The sequence below is a fragment of the Mesitornis unicolor genome, unplaced genomic scaffold, assembly GCF_000695765.1.
Source record: "Mesitornis unicolor isolate BGI_N332 unplaced genomic scaffold, ASM69576v1 scaffold23093, whole genome shotgun sequence".
Classification (NCBI taxonomy): Eukaryota; Metazoa; Chordata; class Aves; order Mesitornithiformes; family Mesitornithidae; genus Mesitornis; species Mesitornis unicolor.
Genome location: NW_010172924.1, coordinates 35,648 through 49,955, shown reverse-complemented (window position 1 = coordinate 49,955; position 14,308 = coordinate 35,648). Strand labels below are relative to the sequence as shown.

The 14,308-nt window shown below is 37.7% G+C and overlaps 1 protein-coding gene across 1 annotated transcript in view; it reads right to left on the bottom strand.

Moving 5' to 3' along the window:
• Positions 1–13,326: 13,326 nt before the first annotated feature.
• LRIT3 (leucine-rich repeat, immunoglobulin-like and transmembrane domains 3) overlaps positions 13,327–14,308 on the bottom strand; it is a 12,967-nt gene continuing 11,985 nt past the window's right edge. Inside the window, exons 4-5 of the mRNA XM_010180557.1 lie at positions 14,056–14,308; positions 13,327–13,965 (exon numbers count right to left, since the gene is read on the bottom strand). The exon at positions 14,056–14,308 is cut by the window's right edge and continues 136 nt beyond it. Coding sequence (XP_010178859.1) covers positions 13,327–13,965; positions 14,056–14,308 — 892 coding nt within the window. The remainder of the gene's footprint in view (positions 13,966–14,055) is intronic.

Here is a 14,308-nt window from a genome sequence, read left to right as displayed (position 1 = left end):
ACATAGCACATTACTGACTTATGACATTTATCAATGTTAGATGACTATATTAGATCTCTATGTTAGCCGACATAAAGGAGTAATTAAAATAGCATGTTGAAGCTGTCATTTGGCTCTCTGAAGTGCACATAAAACTGAAGATAAAGCAAGTAATTTGTTACCATGAATAAAGTCTATGCAGTTTGCTACATGAAAACATTTAAGAAAGGCTCTTAGTAACAGGTATGGCATTACCTCACTATCAGCATCAAAAAAATGTATCTTCCCCATGGCTTTTTTGCTGTGTTTCCATCCCAGGGATAGCTCTGTTTCACTCACAGAGAATGATTTCTAGTGCATGTACTAGAACAGCCACTCTAACAGATCTCTCTGAACTAAGGAACTGCCTGAAATCTGATTTCATGGATTTTCAGAGTTGCTGAGCACTCACCAATTCCACTGATACCAGTAAAAGATCACAATTTTAAGTATCAGTCCATAGGTTCTTATTTAGAGTTCATCTATAACAGATACTGATACCTTTATACTTTTTATCCTATGAGTTCTGGGCTGGGAATATGAGCAATTAGAATTACTTTTTCAGTCAACATTTGCCTGCATAGCAGTCTGTTTCAGATGGTTCATTCTTCTTGCGACCATGATGGTCTTCAGAAAATAAACAGCAGGGAACATTTAATGTTTTTGTTTTACAGCTGCCTCATTGGCCATGTGGAACAGAATCACTGCATTTACCAATCTTTGTAAATTAGTAATCACTTTGTCAGATTAACCCCATTTCACCTCTTGTGTCTCTTACACCAGTTTGGCATACCTACACAAACACACACCTACGAAAGCTTATATCTGTGTACCACATCACAAAGGCAGAATCAAACAAGATGGACAATAAAAACGAGTAGAAGTAGAAACAGGCATTGTTATAGTCAGCCTTCTACAGCAAAAGCACCTGAGATGAACTCAAAAGAGATGTCAGTGTCTGGTACTGAGCTCCTGAGAGCAGACTGCAGGATGATCCCAGTGCTGCCAGACTCAAACACTCTGAAGGAGGTTATGACCTCTTGAGCACGCTGCAAGCCATGTTCTCTTCATGGAAATTTAACATTTTCCTGGACGTGGCTGTGCAGTCATTCATTTGCCAGTGCATTTGTGGGCAACCAAAAGCAGGTGTAATCAAATATGTTACGAACTGGTGAGAATGTTCGTTTCCCTACTTTCAGGAAATCTCCAGAAGCAAATATATTGTAATTAATAAACATTTGAGCACTGAGAATCTCCTGAAGAATTTGCCCAGATCCTGCTGGTAAGCTTGCACTGGAAATGCAGGTTTTTGATGTGATGGCATTTACTGTGTGAGATAATTTTACAGGAGCAGTTCACATCTAAAGCAAAATAATATATGGTTGTCAGACTTTATCTGCAGTGGCCATAAAAGCCCTGTCTGTAGATTTCTTATACCATATCAGAAGGTAGTTGGTAAAGAAAGTGGCAAGTGATCAGCAAGGGGCTGTGGCATAGAGGAGGCAGCTTGACCCGACACCACCTCAGAGTGAGCCTCACAGCTGCAGGCCGCGCAATGCCAGAGCCTATCACAGACCCAAATGCCACTGTGAGAGTGATATCCCAGAACTTGGCATCCAAATCCTGCAGCTACCAAACACACCCTCCTTGAGGCCACAGCTGTCAATTCTCCAACTAGACAGGGACAAAGAGAGAAGAGCAGTGCGGAAAAAAGGCAGGCATACTAAGTACAAGCAATAGCCCACATTATATTTAACTTTTAGATAATGGTTCTGTGTACTCCACAGCTTCACACAGATCCTGTATTGCTGGTGGGAGTGTGAATATGGAGGCTCCAGCTCAGACTCAAGTGATAGTGGTGACTTCAGAAAGGGGAGAAACAGGCCCTTGCAGTAGTCCCTTTGCCTCTGGAGCTCTCTAAAACACCACTGCACTACAGGAATCTCCTGAGATTACCTGTAGGAGTCAGAAATAGTATTATTGCCCACAGTGTTTTGGAAGAAAATGAATCAGCTTAATAAAGGTTTGGTCTCAGGGACTGATCAAGCAAGTAGGAAGCACTGGGTTAAGCATTAAGGTACAGGGAAATAATTGTGTAACAGAGCAGCATACAAGTGATTTCATAACCAACAAACAGCAAGCAAAGGGGTCATTAACAGTCATATACATCCCTACAAAACATTTATGCAGCTGCACGACAATGAGCAATGTCTGCTTAGCTGTTACCTCCTTTACAGTTGCTAGCAGGTAGTGGTTGACATAGCCTCTGCTTTACACTGGGCTGTCAACTCACAAACCAGGAAAAGCAACAGTGAAAGCACGCACAGCCAGACTTTGTAAATTAAAATGTCTATGGATACACAGACAAACTCTGTGGCTGCTAAAACCATATGCACAGTATGTTAAAAGATTCCTACATTCCTGCCACAGATTTTCTACCTGATCTTGGCATACCATGCAAGATCTCTGCACTTCAACATTCACCTTTTTATAATAAAAAGGACAAATACTTCCCTTCTGTGTGAAGGAGGGTTACTTAATTTAATAGCTGTTATAAAGTGCACTGAGGTCTTTCATATGTAAGGTAGTACTCAAAATTGCAAAGTAGTTGTTAATTTATTACTGCTAAGATCACACAGAGAGAACATATTAGACCATAAAATAGAAGGGAAAAAAAATTTGGTTTGTACATTGGTTACAAAAGAAATAAAAAACAACGTTCTTCCCAAGTGGTGTTCCAAAGAACTGAAAAATTTTAAATATAATTTGTTACACTCAGAATGGAATATAAGTTTACTTCTATACAGAACAGCACAGTAAAAATATACTTCCTTCAAAGGAGACACGTTAATGTTTATACTTCATTTCTACCAAAACACTATATTGTAGAAACTTTTATATCTCAAAGTGTAAATCAAGTTTATTATAATAAAATTCCTATTAGTGCTATGAGGTAAAATACACTGAAGTCTTCCACGACTTTACTAGAACTAACACACAACATCAGTAGGAATAGACAAGCAAGCTTGAACTAATAAGGGAACATTTCTGAGACCCACTATAAAAAAAAATGCTTCAAACTCAAAAGTCACTTCACAAGTTGCAAAAGTAAAAACCACAATAAAATGAACACAGTAGCTAATCCAAAATCGTAATCTATAAGATACACTTCAACCTATTAGAGCATCTTTATTGAAAACTAGAGTACTTCAGGGCCATTCTGTATGATATCACAAACTTATTGCAGTTAAGGTCAACTGGGCATTAGGACAAAATCATAGAAGGGAGTACCCACCCAAATCCTTCTCAGCAGTGCCCATGGCAGAAGGTTTGGTGTACGGCTTGGGCAGTGCTTTGAAAATTAGCCATAGATGCCCAGTTTTCCAAAATGAAACAAGACTCCAGTAAGGAGAGAGGGGCATGGGAAATCTATTCTGAGAGTTTGCATGTGTTTCCCAATGCTAAAGAAACCTCTCCATTTGCGCATTTGCATTTGCCTGCCTTATTTAGGACTGGGTTGACAAGGAAGGCAGAATGTGTCATAATAAGAAACCTAAATACCTAAAATATCTCAGCCAAACAGTAACATTATAATATAATCGATATATCTCTAGAGAGACTTATAGAAGGACCTACCTTATGTATGTTGGCATAGAAGTCAAGACACTCTATTCCTCCATACATTCTCAATGCTCATAGCTGCTCATTGCTGCAAAACATGTGGAACAAGGGTGGGGAATCTCCTCGAATGTTGATGGATCACAGGCTCATCTTCACGTTCCAGAATTAAATACCCAGAGTGACAGCTCTTTGCTTTCAGGCATGAAGGAGAAACTGATCCTGAGATCACTGAAGTCAATATCGAACTCTCATCAAGTGCATTAAAAACATTGGACTAGGCCTGTCTTCTGGAAGGGACAGATTCTTGTCTTAACCATCAATACAGTTCTCATTCTTCTTTTTCTCCCACAGAAATCCGGAAAGATCAGGTCCTTGGGTAAGAAAATATCTCTATCATATGCTCTCTAGGAGCTACTTAAGTATTTTTTAAACCCATATACTTTGACTTGTACCTGATACTCAGAAGTAAGAGCAATACTGAAAAACATTTCTAATATTTTAGAAATCATTGGTAAAAGTAAAGGCAAAATAAGAGGATAATCTGATTTAAGGCTTCAGGATATGGTTTTCATGTGATGTACTTTTACACCTGCCCCAAACACAAGTTACTACTGTGTGAGCATGTGAAATATTTTTTTATCAATCTCATGTCCAGGAGAGGTTCCAGAAGCAAAACTTAACTAGCACTTGACATCAATATTCCTTTTCTTCCACTGCCAATAACAGGCACCTGTTCATTACTACACAACAAAGCAATAATATATTCAGAAATTATCAGTTATTAAAAATTCTTCAGGTCATAGTGTTCTGTGGATCAAGTATTCAGCTACTACTAATGCTTTTGTCGTAAGATGAAGAAAAATACTACTAAGTGCAGAACAGTTCAGAAGAGGAAAACACAGTAAGTGTTTAAGTCTGAATAGTCTGCCTGTACTGTTCCATGGCTGTTAAGAATTCTAGCTAAAGCTGCACTCACAATGAGTAAATGACAGTATTCATATTTCACATCACTCTGTTTTTACCAGGACCCAACAGATTAAGCATATTTTTTAATTCAGACATATGTACAAATAGGAAGATACTGCCATATCTTAGCTTCGTATTTTTAATATAGATCAATTTACAATGAAAATTTACCTCCAAAGGTGTCAAGATTTCTCCTGACTAACCAACTGGACTTTTCCTAGGAGTAACATGGTCTCTGTTAAGAAAAAAAAGGTTGCTCATGAGAAAAAACACACAAGTCTTTCTGATGCAGCAAAGCTCTTGGCAATTAGTGCTCAGGCAAAGTGGTTCGGGCTTGAAGATTGGAGTGCTGAACCCAATGCAATTGTTTTTTCTGTGACCTGCTGAAATTGCAGAGTTAGTGAGAAGCAGCATTTCCACTAAACTAGAAAAAGCAGTCAGCCAGCACCAAAGAAGGAAATGGCACACTACATTATAAATGGCAGTCACTTCACCTTTCTGCAGCCTCATTACTTAGGCAGTGTATATGTAAAGCTCTGAGAGTGGCGACATGGCAGCTGGCAGGGCTGTTTCTCATAAACTGCTGATCTTTGAGGATGGTGGAACTGCTATGAAACTGCCACACAGAAGCAAAAAACTCCCTCCTCTTGTACAAAAGTGCCAGGAAGAACACAGGCCCCCGATGGCTATTGAGGCCAACTCAAAAAAACACGGATAGTTTTTGTTTGTCCAAACAAACCAAGTTCGTACATAAAGTGATAAAAGGAGACCATTCGGTTGCATCTCCACAGGCTCCTTTATCATGCTGAAAATCTCAGTCATCTATGGTCTCAACAGATGGTCAGTCATCCTTAGAGACATTCCTGGTATAATAATTTTTTGAGATAAGTTTGAAACACATTAGTAAGGGCCTAATTACTATTTTAGTAAAGGGCAATTACTATTTTATCAATACTGCAAGTGGCTTAAGATGTGGAAGCGTGTTCTGATCTCTCCGGTGGCCCAGCCTCACGCCAGATACTCTCACTATTTGTGCATGCTTATTCTTGGCATCTGAAAGCTGCCTGCAACGTGTGACAGGATTCATCTCACTGTAACTGGAGTATCACTAAGTCTTGAGCTACTGGCATTTGCTGAAGTGGCTGTGGGCTTAGAAACATTGTCAAATGCCAATTCCCAGGATGTGGTCAGTAAGATATTTAGAACATCTTTTCAGAACCCATGCCTATGTTTTATCTGCAGCCCACACAAGGTTGGCATCACACGATTCATAAAGAGCATGGCCTTTTGTGGAATTTACTCCTAATATTCATCAGAGGAAGAAACTTCATTTCAGATATATTTTTAGGTGGTGACATTTGACTTCAACTTCCTCCAGGCCTGTCCTCCTGCCCTTTGATGAATGACAAGTTATTTGTACTGTAATGGGCTTCCTATAGTTAAAGTTTTGTCAATTCATTCTGTCCAGAACTTCCTAGAACTGCGAAGGATCAGAAAGATATGCAAGGATATGTTTCGACTATAACATCCTATAAAAGTACATAATCTTGATAGTTTATTTCTCTTGTTTCAGCATTCTTCTCAGTAAGATTGAATATCATTTGGGCAGTGCTGTCCAAGTTCACTCCAGCTATCTTCCTAGCTGGAAGTTGCCATCGAATACTGTTCTAGCTTTTCCCACTTCACATGTGACGCATCTCATTTTGAGTTTGGTTAGGCTTCTTTAATGGCAAAGGAGTCAGTCACACACCTCTTTGCCTATGTAGTCTCACCAGACTCAGAAAGCTAGTCTTTTTCTTTCCTTCAGCCTAAGTCTAGGGTTTCCCCTTCCACAAGTCTTGTTACAGAGCATTTACATCAACTTCTGAATTAATATTAAATATAATGAATAAATAATGTACAAGCATATGGTCTTTTGTCCCCCAGACCAGATTTCCCTTAACCCTACTGAAAATCCTTCCTGGATTCATTTATTGGAACTGGTGAATTCTCACTATTCTTCATTCTTGCAGTTCTTACCTGTGATTTTGTAAGTCGTAAGACTGGTGAATGAGGTCTTTCCACTCAGGGAACCGAGTATTCTTCAGCAGAGTATTTTTATTCTCTACTGGGGGGTATTTTTATTCTCTATAGGGGGGTTAGACTAGATGATCTTTCGAGGTCCCTTCCAACTCCTAATATTCTGTGATACTTAATCCTACTTCTGTGTTTCCTGTAGGAAATTCTTTGCTGCTCATGCATTCCCGTTCTCCACGGCCTTTTTGCTTGTTTAGAGTCTGCGTTTGATCAGGTTTCCAATTTAATGCACTCTTCCAAAGCAGACTTGCACATATACAGTTATACTAAAAGCTCTTGTTTCATGTCCCAGCCACCAAACTATCGTTTATGGGTTCTGCTTGTACTGACCACCCTTCCAAACATCTATCTGCTGATTCTGGGCCTTTCCAGTCTTTTTAAAAAGAGAGAGCAATTGTTTAACCATTATTCCTTTTTTTTGGCATAATTTTTGGCTGATCAACCCTTAAAAGAATTTGCATTACCATTCTTCTAATTCCTTTATGAAGGTCAATAAACTTTAAGAATCACTATTTTTGGTCTCTCATATCCTTTGATCCAAACTTCATTTCTATGCGAATCTTCAGTAGCAAGAAACTAAAAACTTAATCATCTTATGACAGGCTGAATTTTTGTCTCTAACAGTTCACATTCAGGCAGTCTCTAGAGATAAGTCATTGTTAAAGACACAAGAAAATGTCACTTTTCTCTATCAATAAACAAGGAACTTCATTGGTTACCTCTCCTAATGAAGTCCCTGTTACAGTTTCAAAGAAATAGTTCATATAGATATGGACATAATGTCTATTCAATCATTGTGCCTGACCGGAACAAAGACCGTTCTTTTTCTGGCTTGCGAAAAACGTGGCTTGCATTGCTCCTGCTGCTCATTACTCTATCCAAAGGGAATGTCTGCTTCTCTGACAAAGAGTATAGAATGCTCAAGCAAGCTAAGGAACAAATAAGCAACACTTTTGTGCACGAAAATGTGCCTCTGCCATTCTAGAGAGATTCTTTCCTAATGTTGAGAAATATTTTGGGGCAATCTTCTGCTAAGAAGTGTTATGCTCAGAATTTAGGCTGCACTCTGAATGATTGGCACAGAAACCCAGGAATTGAGTGCTTTGTGGCTACTGATGCAATGCAGACATAACAGCAAACACTACAATTGCAAGGTGTAAGTGATCCTCAGCTATCAATTATTTCTGTTTTCATTTTTCAGGAAGGAAGTCACTCCACCATGTCACTTTTATGCTAGAAAAAAATAAATATCAAATATTTTTCTTTTTTAAACCAATCAGTGAGAAACTAGAACAGGTTGTTCAAGACCTGAAAGCATGCTCTGGAAAAATATCCACAGATAAGGTCATTCATGTGTAATCTGAAGCTAGCAGTACACCGCAGGATTAGTCTAACGTAGAAGAAGGCTCTATCCATATCAGGTAAGAACAGATTTTACAAGACAAAGAAAAGGGAAAAGTAACATTGAAAGAGAAACTAATATTCTGAATTTAATTTGCCATCCTCTATAGCTGGCTGCTTACCATACTCTTAAATTGTCCTCTTTCTCCCTCTGTGATTTAACTTCTACATGCTCGTAAATAAAAGGGACATGGCTATGAAACAAAAAATATAATTGATGTGAGTTATTTTTGAAGGCTCAAATGTTTGGCCAAATCCTAGCAGCATAAAATTCAAGACACATGACTCAGAAGTCAATCCGATCAGCCCACAGCATTAGACTTCAACGTCATTAATTAAATCAGATTCTTAACAAAAAAAGTACTTATGGGTATTGGACTTAATTTCCTTTTTCTTCAACAAAGGTATAATTGTTCTAGAGACTGGATAATATTACAAAGCAGACTATACATGTTGTTTTATTCCTGTTTTCCAAAACAATATTAAAATGGAAAGAATAAGTGAGAGAGTTAAGCAAGAACTTGATCTGGAAACTTGTTTATGAATCTACTTTTTGAAGGATTAGAGAAACAGCTGTTTGAGGACACCGAAGGTTTCCTACAACTGTATGTCTAAATGAATAAAAAGACTAAAAAGCACTTGTTTAGTTGACTGAACTAGTAAACCATTGAATTTCAATTGTAGTTGCACTGAATCTCCTAGTAATTCTCATTTTGGTTTGTTCCTACTTTCCATCTTGTCCCATAGCATGTCTCGAGTACCAGCAGTCCACACCAGAGGCCTCAGAAGAAACTACTCGAACTCTGTCTGAGGCAACACTGGAATACTCTATTCATTCCCTCAATGCACACGTACATAAAAATCCTTTCTCCTCTATTAAGAAAGAATAAAAAAATACATTCAATTTTAGCCTTCTCTGAACATGAAGTATTTAACCAAATCCTCTCTCAGTCACCTTAGTTCCATAAAAAACCAAACCAAAACAAAAAACCCACACCACTACCAAATTCCTTTAACTTCTCCTTAAAAAGATGTGCTAAATAGTTGATTACTCATTGCATTTTGTAAGTATTTTCTTGTTACAGTATCTTCTCCAAAATATAGTAATCCACACATTGTTGGTAAACTGGTATTCCACTATTATGAGAGGTTAAAGTTACAGTTGTTTGTACAGTCAAATCCTTTCATAATACTCTTAAACCAATCAAGTGCCTTTCAAAAATACCAGATCTTAGGTTAGACTAAATATATTTAAAATACATACCTGTCAGGTACTACTGAACTTGCTGCAATAATTGGAGCAATTTCACATTCCTTTCCAAATGCAAAGTTAGGATATTATTTCATAAAAAATAGAAACTCAGAAAAAAGTGAATCTTTTATACTTAAGTCTTGGGATAGAAGATATTACTTTTGTTCATAGTTGCTTTCTGCTTTACAGACTGAAAAGTTTCCCATCCTGAATGTAGCTGAATAATGTACACAGCTTTGTAAGAAGAATTCTCTTCCTGCCATAGGCTGTTTCAGACTGATATTTCAGCTTGATTGTCACTGTTTAGCAAGGGAGCCTTTCAGATTTATAAAAATTACACATTGATCATGCCTTCAGACTGGTACAAATTTTTATCTTCTGAAATCAGGAGATTTCTGTGATTTAGAAATAAAAGAGAAAGCACCTATTGTATTGAAAACTTCAGTTTTCAACAAAGTAAAGTAACAGAGCTAGCCTGAAACTTCTGTGGCTGACTATAACACCTAGAGCAATGCAATGAATTTTGTGAGAGAAAACATCCAAGTCAGCCTGTTTCCAGTCTACATCCAGTTAGATAATTAAAAAAAATATTAATTCTGAAATCTCATCTGTGCTCATGAAGGAAATTCAAGTTGGTCTGTCTCCCAGTCACAAATCTAACAAATTGCTGGTTTTTAAAAGAAAATCATAGATTATGATGGACTATTGTAGTATATTATGTCTAGGATTCACACCTTAGCCAGAATTGCTAATGATGCATAAACCCTCTTTTTTGCAATAAATGCATAAACTATTCACTCTACCCTTTTCAGTTTATAGGAAACATTCTTCAAAATGCTCTCACTACTTTAATTGGGACACGGGCAGGCTTTAACATCAGCTTCAAGTACATTCTTCAAATTCCCCCTGTGCCTTTGTTCCACACACTAATGTTGGAGCTGCTTCCATCTTGTCGAAACTGGGCACGTATATAGAGCTCCACTCACTGCAATAGGCTGGCAGCATCTTCACCCGTCCTTTTATAGCTACCTGACTGCAGACACCCCAGCACCTTTGCCATGTACAAAGCAGAATTGCAAGCTAAAGACTTTGTGGTACACAGCATTCTCTACGATATTACCCTAACACTGTTTCTCAGTTGCCTTCTTGTATTTTTCTCACATTTCTTCTCAGATTTTCTCTTGTCCCTGCAGCTACACTCATCACATATTTTCTAACACTGTAAAGGGTCAGGCAAACACACTGTCATGTATAAAAACAATCTTATTTTCACATCAAAACAATTTCTTTTTTAAATACTTCTTTGAAAAAGTAATGAGTTTAAAATGTACTCTGTTTAGCCTCTTAGATATAGCCCAAGTCTGAACGTTTTTGCTGTTACAGACATTTTCATGGTACACACAAAAGAGTTTTCTCTCTTTATCTCCTGCCTGAAAAAAGTATGAGAATCTCATGATAGCGCAAGAAATACAAATTTCACTGCAAGAAATGGCAAGGACTAAAGTAGATGCATGGATGCCTAAAGTTTGACTTAGTAAGTGCACATGGAAGCCAGGATTGTGGTTAACTATGACAAATGCTGATCCCCACTAAAGCTTTAAGTAAAATTGAGGTCTATTTGGAATTCAGCTCGCATTACTCAGTTATTTCATTGACCATCCAATTTTGACACACCCATTGTAGGTTATGTATAAAAAGAGGTCTAATCTTTTTGGTGAAATGCAGGATGACTTGAGCTAACAAAGTGCAAAACATATTAAAGGCGATGCATAAACACCAGTTAAACTCTCCATATCCTGCTACCAGGCAAGCATAGAATACAGTCATCATTGCTCATAGTGATGATTGAATCAGTATTGCATTTCAGAACATACTGTACAGATAGATTAAGGGTGACAAAAATCTGTCTCATAAGGATTCTATCACTAATATTAACAATTTACAGTATAAAAATTTTCATCTGTTACCAGAAGTATTTATTTAGCTCTTTAATCAAACCCATCCTGGGTCATGCAGAGAACATGTCTTTATTATGTGATCTGGCCTTTGTACCAGATTCCTATTGAAATTCCCCAGCAAATTTGCTGTTTTGACATGAGGAACAGAAGCATGTCCAGGTTATATATCTCTGTTGTCTCAAGAACTATGGAAAAATGAACCCTAGTTATGACACAAAAAGAGTCTGCTTTCCCTGAAAAATCCCAAATTTAAAAAAAACTGCCAAAGTAAAAATATTCCATTCAAAAAACTAAAAACCTTTCCACTCCAACCAAAAGTATCCACGGAAAAACAAGAAAGATCTCTTTTTAATCTGACATATTAGTAACACGGAGAGGAACACCAAGGTTAATTCTAAAAGCATATACAGGTAAGCTAATTTTACACTCTTGAACATCTCACCTGCTTCCTTACTACAGCACCTGTGGTCTCAAATACACAACCCATTATTCCTGACCATTGAGCACCATCATGTAGAAGCTATGCAGGTTTTTCAATGTCTTCATTTTCTGCCATGATGTTATGTTGGAGGTTTTTTGACAAAGTGGCTTCCTCTCACAAAGCTATGCCTTACAAAATAAGCTCTCTAACATTCCAGCAGGCAAAATTTAATCCTAAACTAGTGACACCAAGAAATGCCACTGTTTTAAAGGTAACTAACTAAGTTTTGGTTTGTAGCTTTGAGTAATGTTTCTCCCTCTGGAAAGAGAAGATTCCAAATTTCCTAGCAAAACAAACAGTTGTTCTAGGTATAAAAAGGTCCAAGAAAACAATGTAGATGTAATTTTTTAGGAAAAAACTGTGGTTCTAAATTCATACATACTCCTAACCATAATATCTGAAAATAAAACAATAAAAGCTCGGTTATTTATTTTAGGCAATAAAAAAGCAGCTTCAGAACAGACAATTCATTATCATCATTAACAGGCAATTCTGCATTCATTGCTACTATTAAAATTAATACCTGATTTTTTTAAACACCAAGAAGCATGTTCACAATTAACTTTCAGTATGCTCAATGAACTTCCTTACATATCTAATGTGACCTGAGGACAAGACTTCCTCTTACTGTATCTCAAAAGGTACTATATTACTACTACACATATTATGTAGTACATAATATTGTGCAACATCTATGTAATATATAGGTATATAAGTGTGTTGCATAACACAGTACCAAAAATTTTTCTGTACAGAGATTTCTGAAATTGAGGTATATAGACACATGCATCCAAGTAAATTCTAAGGCTGAGATTTTGCAATAAGATAATTTTATGTAAATTAACATTATTAGTATCTAATATGTCTCTCAGAGTTACTCAATTATAAGCTCTTCTTACCTGAGCTTCAGAATACTAAAGAAGCTCCTTTGCCATAGCATCTGCAAATGACAATATGATGTGCATTGCACCTCCCAAGAGTCCATAAGCTCCGGCTACCTAGCTTGGCCTGATTGGCCTTGATTGGCCTGAGATCACTTCCAGTCCAAGACAGAGTACAAACACAGCTGTATAGCATCTCAAAGCACAAGCCGATTTCAGAAGAAACTTGTCTTTTCAAATAACGTTTTGACCTCAATAGAAGTAATTCAAACTGTTTTCCTCTTATTTCAAGTACATAATTTTTATGAAGGTTGTGATTAATGTCTGATACATGCAACTAGGACAGCATAAAGTAATACAAGAGAAGAGAAAACAGAATGATGTTTTAATGAAAACAAAAGATAGAAGATCTTTAATCAGGCAACTATTTCATGCTGAATTTATGTTTTGAAGAATGCCATTCCTTCACATCCAAAGTCACAAATATAAAAAAATAAAAAAGACACAACAATTTTCTTCTATTCTCCCTTCCCACCCTACCCATTCAGTAGACTGCATTATGTCAGATAACATAGTCTGACCACCACGTAGCACCAGCCTGCTTCCAGATGCAGTATCATCATTTCGGATTAATTTATCTATTGTATATTCCACCTCCACTCTCATCCATGTTCAACACAGATACTCAGACCTAGAGCCCTCACTTTTGAAGGTCATTTGAGAATCCATGCTTGACCTAGAACAAAGGAGAAGTCTTTCCGACTCATCTGTGTACCTTCGTGCCCAGAGCTGATCTGCTGCATTCACTGTTCGAGGTTTCAGAGACAGTGTTTCAAATTTCACATAGGTCTCTTTTGCAAGGTCAGCTTCCTTGGCACTTTTTGGTTTTACATGAAGCTTGAAAACTTTGTAGAGTAAGAAAAATATCAAAGGTAAAACAACCACACATGCTGCACTGCTGGCCAATATCAGAATAGAAAACTGAGAGCTGCTTTCATCATTTAACCCATCAGTGGAGAAAATAATGCATTGCTCTTTTGTAGGTGGCACTCCTTTGGGTGAGACACATGCCATATATTGAGTACTAGGCTGCAAACCATCAATTGTGACTTTGTTTTTGCTAGAATCAGTGCTCAGAGGCAACATATCTTTCTCACCATACTTTGAGTATAATACAGTCACTGCAGAGTTGCCTGTAGCATTGACAGTTTTCCAAGTTAAGGTCACTCTTTCATCAGTTTCACTGATCACTCTTAGGTTCTTTACAGTAACATTTTCCTCAGCCATGTCTGCTGCGTTCATTGAGGTGTCCTCACCTTTCTTGCTGATCTCGCCATTCTGCTTTGTTTCCTCACTTTTCTTGCTTATATCCCCAGTCTGCTTTTTGTTTCCATTTGTCACTGCCTTTGAACTTTTCTTTCCATCAGATATGGGCCTGGATTGCTTCTTGTCAGGAAACCTGGTGCTCGTTGATCTTTCAGTGCTAACCAGTGCTGTGGTGGTTGCTGTGGTGGGAAGAGGTGTGGTTGTCCTCTCCGGTTCCTGCTTGGATTCCTCTTGAGTGGTGTTCTGTCTCTCAGCCTCTTGCTTCCTCCCATACTTCAGCGGTGACACAGTTGTTGTAACTACACCAACCACTGTGACAGTAACAGCA